This window comes from Leptonychotes weddellii, chromosome 2 (genome assembly GCF_054177405.1).
Source record: "Leptonychotes weddellii isolate Sample4059 chromosome 2, ASM5417740v2, whole genome shotgun sequence".
Classification (NCBI taxonomy): Eukaryota; Metazoa; Chordata; class Mammalia; order Carnivora; family Phocidae; genus Leptonychotes; species Leptonychotes weddellii.
This window is the reverse complement of record NC_138370.1, coordinates 119333927-119353720: the sequence shown is the minus strand read 5'-3', so window position 1 is coordinate 119353720 and position 19794 is coordinate 119333927. Positions and strand designations below refer to the sequence as shown.

The window sequence follows — 19794 nt, the reverse complement described above, 5'->3', positions numbered from 1 at the left end:
TGGGACAGTCACTTTGGAAGATGGTGTGGCAATTTCTTACAAAATTAAACGCAGCAATTGCCCTCTTTAGTATTTACCCAAAGGAGTTCAAAACTCAGATCCATACAAAAACCTGAACACAGATGTTTATAGCAGTTTTATTTATAACTGCCAACACTTAGAAATGACCAAGATGTCCTTCAGTGGATGAACAATAAACTGTGGTACCTCCAATGGGATATTATTCAGCGCTTATAATGAAATGAGCTATCGAGCCATGAAAAGACAAGGAGGAACCTTATGTGCATACTACTAGGTGAAAGAAGTCAATCTGAAAGGGCTGACATACTCTGTGATCCCAGCAATATGACATTCTGGAAAAGGGAAAATGATGGAGAAAATAAAAAGATTAGTGGGTGCCAGGGACGGGGTTGGGGGAGATGAACAGGTAGAGCACAGAGAATTTTTAGGGCAGTGAAAAACACTCTGCATGGTATTATAACGATGGATATATGTCATTATACATTTGCCTAAACCCATAGAAGGTGCAACACCAAGAGTGAACCCTATGGTAAATCATGGACTTTGATGCTTTATCAATATAGGTTCACCCGTGATTAAAAAAAAAAAAAAAGTACCATTCTGGTGAGTGATGTTGATAACGGTGGAAGCTATGCATGTGTGGGGACAGGAGAGTATGGAAAATCTCTGTAACTCCCTCTCAATTTTGTTGTAAACCTAAAACTGCTCTAAAAAAGTTTATGTCTTAGAAAAATGAGAAAGAGTGCCCGACACTACTCTTCATCTAGGCAACAGCTGGGGGAAGGGAGAAAAGCAGACTCCTCACAATTCTTTTGGCCTGGCGATTCTCTTCTCCTTTCCATTCGAACAAGGGCAAATAAAACCTTACCTAGCAAACAGTCATATGCCAAAAAGACCCACATTCTTGAGGAAGAAAAATGGTGGGGTTAGTCTCTTTCCCTTGAAGAATTATTCTCTCCTTCTCCTAATTCACTGCTAAGCAGCTCTCTCCAGCCATCCATTCACCAAATCGGATTTGAGTACCCGTGTTATACTAGGAACTGGTCCAGCAGCCAGAGAGACAGCGTGGACAAAACACAAAAAATACTTATTCTGATAGAACTTAAATTGTAGTAAGAAATAAACTCTGTTTTGGCTCCAAATCCTACAGATATAATATGAAATTTAATAATTTCTCATTACAACTAAATTCTATTCCATTGAAACCACTTAGTGGTGCTGCTGAGTTGATACCATGGATTGTCATGCATTTCAAGTTTTTTTTCTAATTGATTATGACTCATGGTACTCGAGCAATACTGAAGAATTATATGGAATATCTGAAGTTTAAGCTAAATATGCTTTTATTATGGGCTATTCACGCCATATATTATAAAGGGGAGATTTTTAATTAATTTGCTCAGTCAATTACATCAGGCAAGTCAGTCCTTAGATAACACCGTAATTAATTCAATTAAGAAACTGTCCAATTTTCATTGCCATGTGTGCTCTAGCCCTGATTTCTACGACTGTTATTGATACTGGTTTCTATTCTAATTCTTATCTGCCTTAGCCTTTCATCAGAGTCACTGGCAAGGAACATGATGGGCTGACATGAGTTTCTCATCCTTTCCTAGCAGATTCCATAAAAATTTGTTGGGTTAATGATGTATCTTTTCTTGTCAGAATTTCTGGTGTTGCTAAAGCAGAAGTGAAATGGCCAAGAGAAAAGCTGAAAGAGGGGGAAATTGCTCTGGATTGTCTGTCCCTAAAAACTTGAAGGCTGGCTAAATTCAGACTATAATTCACTTCCTGGGTAGAATAATTACTTGAGAATGACTGTATAATTTTAAGGGTGTCTACAAAGATGTTTATGGCATATAAACATCAATATTTATGAAACTAGCATGTCTGAAGAATCAAAGTGTATGAAAACAATCTTTCATACGGTTATAAATAGAATAATACATGTTTATTACTTTGCTTAGATCGGCAACTTCTGCCCCACACCTAAGGCCCTAAGGAAACAAGGATCATAAAAGCATTCTTAGATTGCCAGGAATTAGCAGTAGAAAATAAAAGGCCACAGCAAATCTGAATTTACCACTCCATCAGGGTAAGCCACTTTAACATTCTTCCTATAACTCAAAAAAGTGGGGGATTCAGAATTTGACAAGGGTTCAATAAGCATATGCCCTGTTCAGATCATTTATTGCTTCTATATCTAAAATAATTTTTTGAGTACCACTATAAGGCATGCACTTGATGTGCTTTAAGAAATCATTTGCCTATCTAATTTTTAAAATCTATCCAGCATATAAACATGTTCCTTATAAGCATATATGTAGAAAACCATTTATTTATTTTTTTTTTAAAGATTTATTCATTTGACAGAGAGAGACACAACGAGAGAGGGAACACAAGCAGGGGGAGTGGGAGAGGGAGAAGCAGGCTTCCCACGTAGCAGGGAGCCCGATGCGGGGCTCGATCCCAGGACCCTGGGATCATGACCTGAGCCGAAGGCAGACACTTAACGACTGAGCCACTCAGGTGCCCCGTAGAAAACCATTTAAATGGTTCTAAAAACACCAGTGTTAATCTTAAGGCATTCCATTTGATTCCTATGTGCTTACATGTACCTAAATTATCTTTTGAAGTCATTCGTATATAACCAAAATATTTCACAGAACCACAAAAATAACTGTTTTCTTTATCCTGCTATAACAACCTAAAAATGTCAACAGAAGCAGCGATATTTTGAATAGAAACATCTTTTTGCAGTTGTTGAGTTAGTGGCACTGTGATTAAAAGTACTGACTCAAGTCAGATTGCCTACATTTGCATTCTACCTCCACCACTTAGGAGCTTTGTGGCCTTTCTTAGGTTACTTAACCTCTCTGTGACAGAGTCCACGTTAGGAATATGGAGAAAATAGCACTTGCCTAACAGAGTTTGTGAGACGATGAAATGAGATCTCTCTATTAAGTGCATAAAAAGCATTCAGTAAATATTATCACCAGTATGATTAGATCAACAATGTTACTATTTCATGAACTCAAATTCTGTTATGTTTTGTATAAACAGAGCAACTGGTTTTGCATTTTTATAAATGTTTGAAAAAAATAATAAGACAATAGGCAAAATATTTGTTAGATGATAACTGGAAAAATCCGTGAAACCCACCTGCTAGCACAAAGATATGGTTTCCTGGTTCTCCTTGCTTAATAATGTAACTCCCTTGCTGGTAGTTCCTCCCATACATGCATTCCACCATGTCTTTGATCTGCTGAGGATCCAGTCTCTTTAGAAACTGATTTTTATTAAGGGCCTCCATAATGAGCTTCTTCTCACTGGCGTAATGGACAAGAGATGTTAAGTTACATGAACGAAAACTGTGTTTTGCTATTTAGATTTACTTCATTTAGATTCCTGATATTACCACCTATGTACTTACAGCTTTCCCAGGAGGGACAAATTTTTTTCCAGCCCCACCAGCACTGACCCTTATAATTACCATACTTCTCATGTAAAACCTTTGAAAATATTTTTGAATAGTTTTCTGTAATTGGTATTACAACAATTTTATTATCACCCTAGCTGTCATCATCACAAATGTAGCATCTCTCAAGATCTCTAGGTTAACATAAATAATATTAATATTAGTAATTGTAATGGATATATGATTTTTTAGATGGAAAGAAAATCTGGTTGGTTGGTAGAAGGTGTACGTAAGAGACTACCACACAGTACTCATTTATTCATGTATACTTGCATGCATAATACCTACAGAAGTTATTTTATATTTTATTTAGTCTTCACTATCCTCTGAGATAATTACTATTCTTACTTTCTGGACAAACAGACTAAAACGTAAGAAGCAACTTAATCCCCCTAGGATTTAAATCTAAGTCTGTGAGTCTGAAGACTGTACATCTATTGCTTCTTCTGAGCTGACGAAGTTAGCTCCGTTGGGACTCGCTAGATTTGATCAGAAACAGAGGGTGATGGTGGTAGACTGGGTTCACCTAGGTTTTGACCCTCAGTGTGTCTAGACCAGACAGAACATGTATTTCCAATCTCATAACCTATTCATGCCCCAAATCCAAGGCCCTCTTGTTGATAGTCCTCAAACTTTCTGTTTTCTTTTGGAAAAGAAGTAGCTCAAAATAATTACCCAATCTTCATTACCATAAATTTCAAAAGTTTTATGAGCTGGCAGAAAAGTGGCCTTGTGGGCTAAGTCAGAATCTCTGCACAACATATTTGTTTTCAGTCAAATTCAGTGTGATTTCTAAAAATAGGGTTTTTTCTCTGTATCTTTCATTCAAACTCTTTCCCATCACTACCTTTACTGTTTCAAAACTTGTGATATTTTTCTACACAGAAAGTTCTCAAATGTAAAGTAAAATTTCATGGATTGGATACTTCCTTCATGACCCCATCCATCAGATCATTAGGCTATGTGAAGAAAACAGAATGAAGAAATTCCTTCTGCCCTACAGTGACTCCATCATCCTCAGAGCCACACAAACTCTTTGAGTACCTTGAGAACTTACTTCCTCCTGCAACTATCACCAAATCTTGTCATTTCTCTTTACAAAAAAATCACTGTTACTCATTTCAGTTTCTATTTTCAAGGATGTCACCACAGTCCAAGAAAAAAACTTAGGTCTGGACAACGTTAATATCTTCTTTTCAGCATTTCAGCTTCTAGCCTCTTTCCCCTGTAGTCTACTTTATATTTTATTATCAGATTATTCTTGCTAAAAAACTGACTTCATCCTGATCTCATTTTCTACTCATCTGCTAAAGCCAATAATTCATTCAGTTAATATATACCGAGAAGATACTTTGGTTACATGTTCTTCTTAGAGCAAGCAGGAGAACTGTGAACAATGCCAAAAATCCCGAGCTTTCATGGGCCTTTCATGCTCTCCTAACATTCCAGCCAGTGTTTCATCAATGCCCACATAGCCTAATTTCCCAAAATATGTTCCAAGAAGTGCTCTTCCTTTATAAGCAAAAGCGTGCTGAGTTTGAACAATTTTGGAAATTCACAATGCATACTTTCAGAGTTCAAAGAAATCTTCTCGTAAACAAATCTCTTAAACCAATGTTTCCAAACCTCAATGTCTTTTTTATTTATTTCTTCTTTTGGCTTAACTTCCATGAACATTCCATGGAAGTAGTCTGAAAACCCTTTTGCCCATAGAAGAAAAGCAACATCCCACAATCTGGTATTCACCATTTCCCACCACATGACTCCACTCCATCCATACAGTACCTACTTGCTAAAACAAATCCTTTGCTTCAGATAGGCTGGTATCCTCATTGTCTCCTATGCCTGCCAGCTTTATCTTTAGGCTTAGTCCTTGTTTTCTCCTCTAACTTAATTTCTTCTTCCCTCAATCAGCTCAAACCTTATAATTCTCCCTTTATGATCTAGTCAACCCTGTCCAGATGCTGTAGCTCACACAATCCTTTAAATCTATTCTAAACTCCTAGATTATTGTATTCACGTCTATTCAATTCAACAAATTTTATCAAACATTTACTTAGGACATAAAAATTAAGCATGGTCCACGGTCTCAAAGAGTTCCCAAATCTTTTTAACTTAATTGAGTGTATAACCCTATTATAATATTCTACAATTGGAAAAGAGTTCTCTCTATGACTTTTTCTCCAAATTAGATTTAAGTTCTTCAAGGACTGGGTCTTCTCTTGAATTGTCTAAGAGGTAGCACACAACAGTGACTAAGAGTATGAACTTTGCCACTCCTTCTACAACTATGATAGACCAGCTATTACCAAAACAACTCTCCCTGCTCACACAATACAACTTCAAAAGCTAATTAAAGTATATATTTACAGATCTGTTTGAAAGCACTAGAGACCTATCAACATAACCACAGCTTGAAAAGCCATGATCAACAAGAGAATATGAGCTTGACATTCACCTCTGCTTTTCCCTTCAACACATTTGCTGATTTGTACCCAGCACTGAGCAGAGTTTTGGCAGTCTCAAAGGACTAGAAAGACCAAAGTTAATATTCAAGGCACACCGTGAAGGAAGAATCCTGGTAAAAACCCAGGATTTCAGATGGGACAGCTGTAGGGCTGCAACCCATGAATAAGCACCAGCCCAAAAAAGGCTAGCTCTGGAAAAAACTGAACATTAACTTCAAAATGACAAATTCCTATTTTGGTTAAAATTATTTGCTCCTAGCCTGACTGCCTGCCACAAGCAAAGGTAAGTGTTTTCTCTAGGATGTTCACAAAATCTAGAGACTCAAATTTTCTCTAGAGCTTTTCCCTAAAAAGTATCTGGTATGACATCAGATATACCAAGAGAAAAGACCAAATGAGTGAAGACCAAGAGAAAAAAATAATAGAAACAGACCTAATAGATCAATATATTGTAGGTTTTAGACACAGACTTTCATATAACCTTATCCAAAAAAAACATATCGAGGACATCACAGTCAAATTACTGAAAACCAAATAGAAAGGGAAAAATCTACAATGCAGCTGGAGAAGAAACACATTATCTCAAATGACCAACAATATGACTGACTTACTCCTCAACTGAAATAACAGAAGCCAGAAGACAATGGGATATCTCCAAAGAGCTTTAAAATGCCTATTTCCACTATCTTTACCCAGTGAAAATAGCCTTCAAAAATAAAAGCAAAATGAATACATTTCAAAATGTCACTCCATTGGCAACAGACTCATAATAGTGGAGAGCTCCAGACAAACAGAAAATGATCCCATATGGAAACTAATAGATGTTAGAAGGAAGAAAGGGCAATGGAAAAAGTAAATATGTGGATGACTAAAGGAAGCTTATCTTTATAAAAGAGTAATAGCAATACCTTGTGGGTTTTAAAATGTATGATAAATAAAATGTTTGAGAACAACAGTCAAGTTGTAGGAGCGGGAGGGTGGCAGTAAACATAAAGTACTAATCTATATTAGAAATCTAATAAATTAAGGAAGCATGTTGTAATTTAGGGTAACTTTTATAAGATGAGCTAAAGAATGTTTAACTAGAAAGCTAACAGAAAAGAAAATGGAATAATAATATGCATTTAATTAATCCTGGAAAATGTCAAGAAAGTAGAGAAAAAGAAACCAAAGAAGTATAACAAATAAGAAACAAACAGTAATATGTTAATATGAAAATATTTGTATTTACATTAAAGATAAATATACTAAATACTGCAATTACAAAAAAGACTGTCAGATTGAAAAATAAAATAAAAAGGAAATATGAAATGTGTGTTACTTATAAGAAGCATTCCTTAAAGATAAGGATATAGAAAGGTTGTAAGTAAGAAGGTAGAAAGATATTTATACTATATAAACACCAATTATAAAGAAAATGTTTCTTGATAGAGGAAAGTAGACTTTAATGAAAGCACATTTCTAGAAATAAAGAGAGATATTTCATATTGATATGATCAGAAAATATAAGTATTCTAAATGTATATGCAATTAATTAGATAGCATCAAAATATGAAAATAAAATTGACAACAATAAAAGAATAAACTAATCCACAATTGTTTGGGGGAGATTTTAATTCATCCCTTTAAGTAACTAACAGAACAAGCAGACAAAAATTAGTTAGAACATATTTTTAAACAATTGACTATCAAACTTAATTCCTTGACCTCACTGATATTTTAAAAGATTGCATTTGGGGCACCTAGGTGGCTCAGTTGGTTAAGTGTCCTACTCTTGCTTTTGGCTCAGGTCATGATCTCAGGACTGTAAGACTGACCCTGGTATCAGGCTCTGCACTGGGCATGGGGCCTGCTTTGGATTCTCTTTCTCCCTCTCCCTTTGCCCCTCCCCACCTCCCTCTCTAAAAATAAAATAAAGTAAAATAAAATAAGTGATTGCATTCAACAAATTCAGAATACACATTCTTTTCAAGTACACAAAAACCTTCATGAATATCAATGATATGGTGAGCCATAAAGCATGTCTCAACAATACAGAGTATGTTCTTTGAACAGAATTAAGCTAGAAATCAATAACAAAAAATAATAATAAAATTCTCAAATGTTTGAGAATTGAGCCATACATTTTTTGAGCAATATATATATTTTTTTATTTTATTTTTTTATTTTTATTTTTAGAGAAAAAGTTTGCGTGCACGAGCTGGGGCGTTGGGGGGGGGCGGGCAGAGAGAGAGGGAGAGAGAGAATCTTAAGCAGGCTCCACACTCAGCATGGAGCCCAATGCAGGGCTTGATCTCACGACCCTGAGATCATGACCTGAGCCAAAATCAAGAGTTGGACACTTAACCAACTCAGCCACCCAGGTGCCCCAAGCAATACATTTCTAAATAGCCCATTATCAACGATCAAGTCATAAGGAAAATCAAACAGTATTTTGAAATAAATGATAAAACTGTGACATACCAAAACTTGTGAGATGTACATAAATCATGCTAAGAGGGAAACTTACAGTATTAAATAGATCTATTAGGAAAGAAGAAGATAAAATCAAATAAGTGCTAGAAAAAAGCAGAGTGAGCTCAAAAAAGGGAGAAGGAAATAAACAAAATGAAAGCAGAAAATAGTAAAATAGGGGAAAAAAAGTACAATGAAGAGAATCAACACAGTCTTAAATAGTTTCTTCAGAAAGACATAAAACTGAGGAATTCATGGCAAGACAAGGAGACAGAGAGAATAAATATCAATATCCACTCTTGAAAATTTAGATGAAATGAAAAACTTCCTAGAAAAATACACAAACCGGGGCGCCTGGGTGGCTCAGTTGGTTGAGCCACTGTCTTCGGCTCGGGTCATGATCCCAGGGTCCTGGGATCTAGCCCCACGTCGGGCTCCCTGCTCCGCGGGGAGCCTCCTTCTCCCTCTCCTTCTGTCTGCTACTCCTCCTACTTGTTCTCTCTCGCTTTCTCTGTCAAGTGAATAAATAAAATCTTTAAAAAAAAAAAAAGAAAAATACAACAAACCATATATGACAAAAGAAGAAGTAAAAAAGTGATTAGCAATTAGAAAAATTGAACAAAAAGTAAAAACAGTCTCACAAAAGGAATTCTGGATCCTACCATTAGGTTTTCCAGGCACTTAAGGAAAAAATAACATTAATCTTACATAATCTTTTTCCAAAAATAAAAAAAGAAGAATTCTTCCCAACTTACTTTAGAGTATGAGAATAGCCTGATAACAAAACTCACATCACAAGAAAGAAAAATTAATGTGATTAACCACATGAAACAAATAAAAGATTAAAAAAATAGCAAAATCTTATTGGATGCAGAAGTATTTGATAAAATTAAACACCTGTATATGATTTCTAAATTTTAAAAAAGCTCTTAGCAAATTAGGAATAGACTGGAGTGGAATTTCATTAATCTTAAACAAAACAAAAACAGAAGGCATTATATCACATGGTAAAATATTGAAAGCTTTCCTCCAGGTATCAGAAATGAGACTTTTCAATCTGACCCTGAACCAGGAGTCTGAGCAAATGTAATAAGGTAAGAAAAAAATAAACACAAAGAGAAAAAAAGAAAAAATATCAAAGATGTAAACATAGGAAAAGAAGAAATAAACCTGCCATTCTTTCTAAAGACATGTTGGGTAAGTAAAGGATTCAAAGGGATGTACAGATAAACTATCAAAATTAGCAAGTGATTTTGACAACTGGATACAAGGTCTCCAAACAAATACAATTATATTTCTATATCCCAGCATCAAATAATTAAAAATGAAAATTTTAAAATTACATCACTTTAAAAAGATAACAAAACATCAACTATACAGGATTATATCTAATAAAAATGTGTAAGACCTCTACAGATGGAAGTACAGAATTTTAAGAGAAATGAAAGAAAGAAATGGAAGCATATACCACAGTTGTGGATGAGAAGACTAAATTTTTTAATGATGTCAGCGCTACTCAGATCGATCAGGTTCAATGAAATCCCAATCAATATTCTGAAAAAAAATTTATGAAAATTAACAAGCTGCTTCTAAAATTCTTGGTCATAAAAAGTCCCAAGAATAGCCTTCACAACATTGAAGAACAATAACACAGTTGGAAGACTTAAAGTAATGGATATCAGGAATTATTATGCATCAAAATAATTAAGAGAGTATGCTCATGGCACAAGAATGAACAAAAAGACCTTTGGAACAGAGTAGAAAGTCTAAAATCCACCTATACATACACAGAGACTTAATTTAGGACAATAGTTGTACTACAGAGCTATAGGGAAAAGGGAAAAACAGACATCAATGGAAAATACATACTTCTAAAATGGGTCACCCTTGTTAATTATCAAGGAAAAGATAACCAAAACCATAACCAGATATCACAACGTACACACCAGAATGGCTAAAATGAAAACAAAAATGACAATGCCAAGAGCCCCTGAACATGTAGAGCAACTTAATACTCATAGGTTACTAGTGGGAGTATATATTTGTTCAACTACTATGGAAAATTTCGGGGCAATCTATATTAAATGTGAACTTAGATAAAATGTACTACCCAGTAATTCCTCTCCTAGGTATATAACCATCATAAATCATATATATATGACATAGTGTGTATGTATAGATAGATATAGATACAGATAAATATATACAGAGAGCGAGAGAAAGACATGCAAAAATGTTTGTGGCAGCCTTACTCAAAATTGCCAAATACCAAAATCAACCAAATGCCCAACAATAGTAGAATTGATAAGCTGTGGTATAACCACCCAATAAATACTACATAGCAATGATAATTAATGTTGTTAATTTTTAGTAATTAAGAATAAATTACTGCCACATACAATAACATGAGTGAATCTCACTATATAAAACAAACAAGCTAGACTTATGTAGAATAGATACTCTATAAATCCATTAAGATAAAATTCAGAAAAAAATTGGGGCGCCTGGGTGGCTCAATTAAGCATCTGCCTTGGGCTCAGGTCATGATCTTGGGGTCCTGGGATCGAGCCCCATGTCCAGCTCCCTGCTCAGCGGGGAGTCTACTTCTCCCTCTGCCTCTGCCCCTCCTCCCACTCGTGCATGCTCTCTCTCTCTCTCAAATAAATAAAATCTTAAAAAGAATTAAAAAATAGGCAAAAAGTAATCTTTGATAATCCTAGACACTGGCTACCTTTGAGGTAGATAATGGGTAAGAGACTAGAGGAGAGAAAGAGGGGCTGAGGAACTGGGAATTTCTATTATCTGGTCTGTTTACATGGGCTTGTTCACTTTATGATTTGTGTACTTCAATGAAAAGTTAATTTAAAAAAAGAAAATGTGTAAATGGGTTTGGAGTCAGAAAATCCTAGGTTCAAATCTCAGCTCTGCCACATCCTAGTGGTGTCACCTTGGACAAGTCACTGAACCTTTCTGAATCTCAGACTTCTCTGTGAATAGAGCATAGTAATCATATCTACTACTCAGGAATATCATGTGCATTAACTAAGATAAGGTGCCAGTAAATACTTTAAAAATGGCATTAGTAGTAGTTGGCAATGGGGGTAGTCACAGCATGCTTTTTGGGGGGGGTGGGAGAGTAGAATGGGAAAAGTTCTAGGAACCAGGGAGAAATAAAGAGGTACTGCCAAGACACTCAGCTCAATTCAAAGTTCCTCCCGCAGGGCTGGATCTTGAATTCATGCCCATTGGTGGCAGCATCGGTAATCCTATAATCCTTTTACATCCTCCGCTTGCATAATCAACTTTCTTGGAAGCAATAAATTTCTGTCCTCTAATTTGCTTCAGGAAGTTTAATTGGTTGAAGTTCACCAACAGTTCTTGTTATGTTAGAGTCCTCCATCTTCTTTCTCTGGTCCTGAATTTTAGAGGCCTCTGTTCTCACTGTTCCCTTTTGTTGAGCAACAGCAGGTATCCTGCGACCTTCTTTGCATAAGGCTCTGCTCAAAGCAGGGGCCAGTGGCCTCTGCCTTCTTTCTTATCTCTCAAGGATTTCTTGTGAGCATTGAGGTTGAGGCCATGCAACTTGCATGGCATTTCACAGCTTAATTATATATACAGATAGAAAGCATATTGTAAAGCATATTTGTCAAGGGCACGCGATCTGGAGCCGCAATGCCGCAGGGTTTGATTCCTAATCCTGTCCCTTATGAACTGTGGAACCCTGGGCAAGTCACTTAATCTCGAGTTTCCTCAGCTGTAAAATTACAATAAACACAGTCCACAGGTCATAGGATTTCTATGACAATTTATTGAGTTCACAGTATAAACCTCTAAGAACAGCGCCCTGCACGTAAAATATATTACACCTAAGGGATAGCTATCATTCTTATAAGTCAGCAAGTTACCAGCCACTTAGAAACCTCTCAGTCAAAACAGCCCTAAAAACTATACTTAAGACCTGCCTTGATTTTATTTAGGGAGACCCCCCCTCCCAATGGTGGTAAAACTCTTTTGACAATTCAGCCTTCCTGCCTGTTCGGCTTCCTGGTGCTCAGAGCACCACAGCCCACTGAACTACTAACAAGTCCCCAAACATACCAGGACACCTTGTCTCCCTGCGAGCTATTCCTCCCTCAAAACCCAGCTCGAGATCATCTTTTCCATGGAGCCTTCCCTGATCCCACCAAGCAAAGTATGCTCCCTCCTTCCTCTGTATACCTACCTCTTAGGATACGAATCACACAAGACTGCAATACATTTTAGTTTCCCCAAAGAGACTGTGATCTCCAACTGTGTGGCCATGCTTTCTCCATCCTTTTAGGACCTAAAATCTAGGAGTGCACCTGGCGCCCAGGAGGAACTCAACAAGATTAAGAATGCTAATGGACATTCAAATTCTTTCTCCAAGTTTAAAAATTATGGGTACAGAGACAAGAATGGAAATGAGAAATGTCAGCCACTTGGTAAACAAGCCACAGATAATAAGCTAAATAAGCATCTCTTTATTTCCTCCTCCCAAATATCTTTTGAGCGATAAACCAAAAAGGAAAAAACCTAATAAATGCACAAGTTTATAATTTGAGAAACTAGCATGAGAACGATGAGATCATTCCATGCGTAATCAGAAAATGAGCATGACTTTCTCCTGTCAGCTCTATCACCCTATTGCTCATGTAATTAAATACGGTTGTAATTTAATCATGTTTACTGTTACTTCATGCTCACAACAAAGACTTCTCTCTCCCTTTCTTAAATGTGTGCAGATGATCCTATTCCCATGAGCATCCAAGAACAGAGTTTAATAATGAAATGTTGAAAACAACCAAAATTTACAAGGAGGTTAATCTGACACACTCAGTGATATGCATAATCATCATTGTGCTGCATGGTAATTAGGTAGAAATGGTAAATAGTTCCCTTAAAAATCTGTAATGAGTTTTGCTCTTAAATTGTCAAACTGAACATTTCTGGAGTCAGCTATAGGGAAGCCTGTTCCTATAACAAAATACTGGCTCCCAATCATCACTGCATATTATGATCCTCTGGGGAGATTTTATAAATCTTGATGCCCAGGGCACTCACCTCAAACCGATTTAGTAAGACTCCCTGGCAGTTAAACCTCAAGCATCAGTATTTTTAAATACTCCCCAGCTGATTACAATGTGCATTTAAGGTTAAGAATTACAGCTGTAAACAAGAAAATGCAAGGGAGCTTGAAGTTGTCCTTTTCCTCTTTATTCCCACTGCACTGGAAACAAGCCTCCATTGAAGGCTCATGGAGCAATCAATTACTATCAAGTAATTAACAGTGATTGATGAATTAACAATAATCAATTAATGTCTGTTGCAGTTTTCCATATCTTATTCTCCTCTGCAATATTACAAATAAACACAGAAATAAGAAAATCATTACTCAGGGCACCTGGGTGGCTCAGTCAGTTAAGCGGCTGCCTTCAGCTCAGGTCATGGTCCCAGGGTCCTGGGATCGAGCCCCGCATCAGGCTCCCTGATTGGCAGGAACCCTGCTTCTCCCTCTCCCACTCCCCCTGCTTGTGTTCCCTCTCTTGCTGTGTCTCTCTCTGTCAGATAAATAAATAAAATATTAAAAAAAAAAATCATTACTCGTCTCTCCCCCCTCCCAGGAAACCATAGAGAACCTGAAACATGACCTAGCACATTGGGGGCAATGCTGTCAAGTAAGCCCCAGGACTCTGGATTTTTTTTTTGAATTGTGGTGAAATATACATTATACAAACTATACCATTTTAACCATTTTTAAGGGTATAGTGTAGTAGCATTAAGTATATTCTCACTGTTTTTCAACTATCACCACCATTCATCTACAGAACATTTTTCATCTTCCCAAACTAAAACTCTACCCATTAAACAGTAACTCCCATTCTCTGCTCTTCCCAGCTCCTGGCAACCTCCAATTCTGCTTTATGTCGCTACAAATTTGATTAGGTATGCCATATAAGTGGATTAATACAATATTTGTCCTTTTGGGTCTGACTTATTCATTTGGCATGATCTCCTCAAGGTTCATTCATGTTGTAGCATGTAAAAGGAAGGAATTTCCTTCCTTTCTTAAGACTGAATAATATCTCATTGTATGTATATACTGTATTTTGTTTACCCATTCATCCCATCCCAGTGGACATTTGGGTTGTTTCCACATTTGGGCTACGATAAATAGCTCACAACATGCTGCTACAAACACGCGTGTAGAAGCCTCTGGACTTTTTATGTATGGCTTTACATCTCCAGCATGGCCAACATTCTTAGCCAGGGAATCTCACAACAGAAAAGCAAAAGGGCCTGGTGTAGTGTGCAGAATTCTAAGATGGCCCCATGATCTCCAACCTCTGGTGTCAAGCTCTTGTATAATCCCCAGCCCTTGAGAGAGATGGATCCTATGATTTGCTCCTTGCCAACACAATATGGTAACAGTGATAGGAGGGTTACCCCATGTGTGTAATATAAGATTTCCGCTTAATCCACTGTAAAGAGATTCTCCAACTGGCCTTGAAGAAGTAAGCTGCTGTGTTGTGAACGGGCCTGGGAGCAAGAATATGGCTAGGAACTCTGGGCAGCCATTAGGAGCTAAGAGTAGCCTCTGCTGACAGCCAGCAAGAAAATGGAGACCCCAGTCCTACAACCACAAGGAACTGAATTCTGCCAACAATCACGTGAGCTTGGAGGAGGCCTTCTCCCACTAAAAGCTCTAGGAAGGGACACAGCCAGCTGACTCTTTGACTACAGTCTTGTGGAAACCCTGAGCAGATGACCTAATTGTTGTGCCTAAACTCCTGACCCACGGAAACTGAGATGACAAATATGTGTTGTTCTAAGCTGCTGGATTTGTGGTGGCTTATCACATAGCAAGAGAAGCTACACCTGGGTTTCCCTGAGTTTCTATTTCCAAGAAATTTCAGGTAGTAATCTTGTTCACTTTTTACCTACCTTCTCATCTGATCTAGAAAGAAGGGACTGGAAGCTACAGATCTTTCTTTCTTTCATATTTCCCAGAGCTTGATCTATAAACCTCAAAAAGATGATCAAAACTGCTGCTTGAAGTTTACTAGTTAAAATTAATTGGACACGCTGGGGCGCTTGGGTGGCTCAGTTGGTTAAGCGACTGCCTTCGGCTCAGGTCATGATCCTGGAGTTCCGGGATCGAGTCCCGCATCGGGCTCCCTGCTCAGCAGGGAGTCTGCTTCTCCCTCTGACCCTCCCCCTCTCATGTGCTCTCTCTCTCTCATTCTCTCTGTCTCAAATAAATAAATAAAATCTTTAAAAAAAAAATTAATTGGACACGATAAACATATATTCCTGGAAGGATTAAATGGACATTGAGAGTTCCTGATTGCTCACATTTTAGTCTGAATTATATACAAGATACCCTCTGGCCATTCCTGGCTATATATCTCAAAAAAACAAAACAAAACAAAACCAACCTCACAAAAACCTGTCAAACAAGACTGCACTAAAATATCTACGACTAGCAAGTTGTTTGAAGGACAGTCAACATGGAGGGGAGGAGACAGATTATTTTAAAATGAGACTTGAAGAAAAGGAAACAGTTTTAATCAAAGGATAAATACAAGAAACGTTATCTTTCACAGAGAAGGTACTTCCAAAAAGAGTCTAAAAACTGAAAAGCTTTATCCTTGGCTTCAAATATGTTCCCTTTCTTGAGAATCCCATTGCAGTTTAAAACCTAGAAAAAGTCAGGTGACAGGAGCGGAGCTGCTCAGGCTTCCAGAAAGAAACGGGAGGCTTCCCTGCAAGCCGACTGCGCTGCTTCTTAGGAGGCAAAGTCAGCGGTGATGCTTCCCTCTGACCCAACAAGCACAGACAGAAAGGTCACTGTTTTCTGGACTATACTGTTTCTACTATTCTCTTCCCTGTGAATCTAGCAAGGAAATGGGCAGTGTCCAGGAAAGCATGCAAGGTCTGTAAGAAAAAACTGGGTCAGAACAGAGTAGCCCATTTCAGAAGACACGTAGAAGATGAGAGTGAGGGGAGCTGGAGGTTCCTGCTCAGGCTTCAGGACGGTGGTTCAAAGCCAGCACTGCTAAATTCATCTGGAGGAACCTATCTGCAGTCCAGCCGACCCACAAACTGCGATAAATATCGTATACATTAGTATCACAGCAAGTAAGATAAAACGGGTATAGGTTTCGGAGCGGCTCTGCTTAAGTGGCCGGTGTCTTGACATCCAGGGGAGGTCACAGAGCTTGAGGCACGGCAAATGGTGACCCGGGCTAGTTACTTCTGCCTGCTGAGCCTCAGACAATAATACTTAGCCGGCACATTAGTTGTGAAACTAAATGAGATAACTCTAACCTACGTCATACGGCAGTGTGCCTGGCCTGTAATAGGTACTTGAAATTGGTACTGGTGGCCACTGACTGAGAATGGAGGAAAATGAGGAGGGAACCAAAGAAAAGCACACATGATAGAAATGGGAGAGAGGAGACAGACATACAGAAAGGGGAAGCAAAAGAGGAAGAAAACAAAATTAAAGATTGAGCTTGGCTGATTAAGAAATTCAATATTCGATAACGAGTTGTTGAATGGAAGCTGTTGACGTGAGGACTGAAGGAAATCTTGGCCACTACACAGCCACTAGCCAAGGCTACCGGTTTTCGTGGAGTCTAAGAACAGCACAGTGCGTGCTAGGACTCTCGGCGTGTACGCCACCCGCAGAGGTGCGGCTCCGAGGCAGCTGGGCACGTCCACCCACACTTGGACTCTAGACTGTTCGCAGCAGTAAGGCCTCGGGTGCCAAGTGTTTTCTGAGGCTTAATGAAACATTCTTCCTAACACCTGGCAACTGGCAGCCCAGAAGACTTGAGGATAAAGTGAGAAGGAGAAAAGGGCAGCAATGAACCAAGCAGAAGACCATCTGAGAAGGTGAGAGAGGACCCGGGGGTGGGTGCACGGTGACGGGGAGCCCAGGGCCTTTGTCTCCTGGAGAGAAAGAAGACAAGTCAGAGGCCGGAAGTGAGAGGGACTGGGGCCAGGCATCAGAAAGTCTGCCTAAACCTCTTTAACGTCACCAAGATGTCCCGGCAGCCGCCACATAATTTTAGGCAGGTTCCTCAACTTGTCTGTGCTCCTGACCTCCGCACCCCATTTTTTTAAACATCTTCCCCTCCATGCACACCTCCAAGGCGAGCCATTCCCACTGCAGACTGTACCTCCTACAGGAGCTGCCCGCACACACCATGGTGGAGAACACGCACTTGGCATCAGGCAGACAGAGATTTGAATCCTGGTTTAGGGAAATACCAACACCACGACCTTGAGCAAATTGTTGAACGACTGAGCTTTCATTTCACCTTCTCTGGTGCCATGGAAAAGCAACTCCCACCTCATCAGGCAAGTCTCTGGCCTCCATGAGGTAACGTTCAGAAAAGAATCCAGTAGTTAACCGGTAACAGTTTTCTCACACATCCCCGTGTAGCTGGGTCTCATCAGGGTGTCTCAATGCACACCATTGCTATAAAACATAACCGCTGTTCTCAAACATTCTGACCACATACACCAGACACATCACCCAGCTGCCTTCACCCATAGCTTCTGGCTATCAGATCACCACACAATTGGACTTTCTCTTCTTTCTTTTCTTATAGAGGGAGTTTCATTTCCTGCTTTTTGGAAGACTCAAGTGAAGGTAATTATAATACAAATTTTTTAACTATCCAACTGATTATTAAAAGTCTGTACATATACTCCTTCAAATCTTTAATAATCTACTACATGAAATCTAGAGATAGAACCTCTCAAACAGCAATATCTAAGTTATGATTTCATGGAAGTGTAAAAAAAAAGAAAAAAAAAAGTTTCTTTCCCTCCCATCCCCAGCAAATGTTCCTCTACTGCAAACTGACAGCAGGGCAGCACTTTCTGGAAGCATAATTTTCAGGGAGAAATAATAGCCAGGAGCTGTTTGTAATCATACAAAACCAAAGCATTAGAAAAGTGTCCATTTCTAATTATATATTTAATTTTTTAAAAGGCTTCCCAACTAAAATGTAATTTTCATCTTGGAAAAGTGGTATATAGGAGTTGTTAGAACAGACTTGAGATAGCAGAGTTTCTGGTTTTGAATCCTGGTTCTGATATTAAGAGCTGTGTAATCTTGGGCAAGTTATTTAATTTTGCATGCCTCAGTTTCCTCATCTATAGAATGGGGGTGAAAATAATACTATCTGTGTATAGGTTTGTTGTAAGAATTAAATAATTCAGTATTTGTGAAGCATTCAGAACGGTGTCCGGAACATAATTAGTGATATATAAATGCTATTATTTTTACTTTTACTAGTTATTCCATACAAACACTTCTGTCCAATAAAGGAGCTACATTTCTGTGATGCACATTCGAATGCTCGGCCCTGCTTTAGAAAGGAAACACAAATGATAACAACCATACTCTTTCTCGACCCCTTGATGTAGCTCTTATTTACATGGATGACTCACTAGCATTTTCCACTTTTACCTATTCTGCTCCTGGGGTGGGAGTGACAAATGAAACTAATTGTCCTTCCTAAAACTAGAGTCAACATCTGAAATCAGATGGCAAGTCTTTGTTTTATCCTTCCTTTTCAGGGAAGAACAATAGTTTCAAATGATAGTTTTTGCGTTCTTAGCGAAAGGCAGTCATACTAGCAACTTGCCAGATGGCTCTGATTAATTTGCCTGTGTTCCACCAGACATTCAGCATGAGCTTGTAATTTTGCTCTGCCAATGCTGAAGTTTGCTAAACAGTGTCTACATAAACAGAAAATTTAATTTCAGTGAAAGGTCTGACCTCTGAATCCATGGTTGTCTTGGTGCTCAAGGCAGGTCAGACATGGTCAGAAATGCTATCTGAACTCTTCCTCGCCCTCCTTTGTCACTGATATTCAGTTCTCAGCCTTGAGAAACACTGTACTCATTTGGGAACCCATTTATGCCTCTCCATAGATATCACAGTCTGTGCTATCAGGTGGATCCAACACATTCCCTGTATCACACAGACCTGAGCTCTGAGGATCCAGCACTTGGTAAACATTGATGCAGTGGGTAAGCTCTGCTCAACTCTGCTTGTAAGAAGCCAGGAAGCACCATTGTTCTTCCTACTAATCAATAAGGCATGTCAAAATAAAGCAGACTGGTGCCCACACTGTCTGACTTGAGGACTTTGATTTTGTGGGGAATTCTAAGAACATTAGGATTGTAGAGAAAAAGAACTGGTTTCAAGGTCAAGAATCTTGGATCCTAATCTTAGCTCTGCCACTTACCATGACATATTCTGCAACTCCCCTGCACCTGTTTTCCCCCTTCTCCAGTAAAGGTTCTTCTAGCTCTAAATCCTCGGCTGTT

At 38.4% G+C, this 19794-nt stretch overlaps 1 protein-coding gene across 1 annotated transcript in view; it reads right to left on the bottom strand.

Annotated features, from left to right (window-relative positions):
• Positions 1-19794, bottom strand: part of PRKG2 (protein kinase cGMP-dependent 2) — a 91880-nt gene that overhangs the window by 56859 nt on the left and 15227 nt on the right. Inside the window, exon 3 of the mRNA XM_081813141.1 lies at positions 3184-3350. Within this exon, the coding sequence (XP_081669267.1) occupies positions 3184-3350 (167 nt within the window). The remainder of the gene's footprint in view (positions 1-3183; positions 3351-19794) is intronic.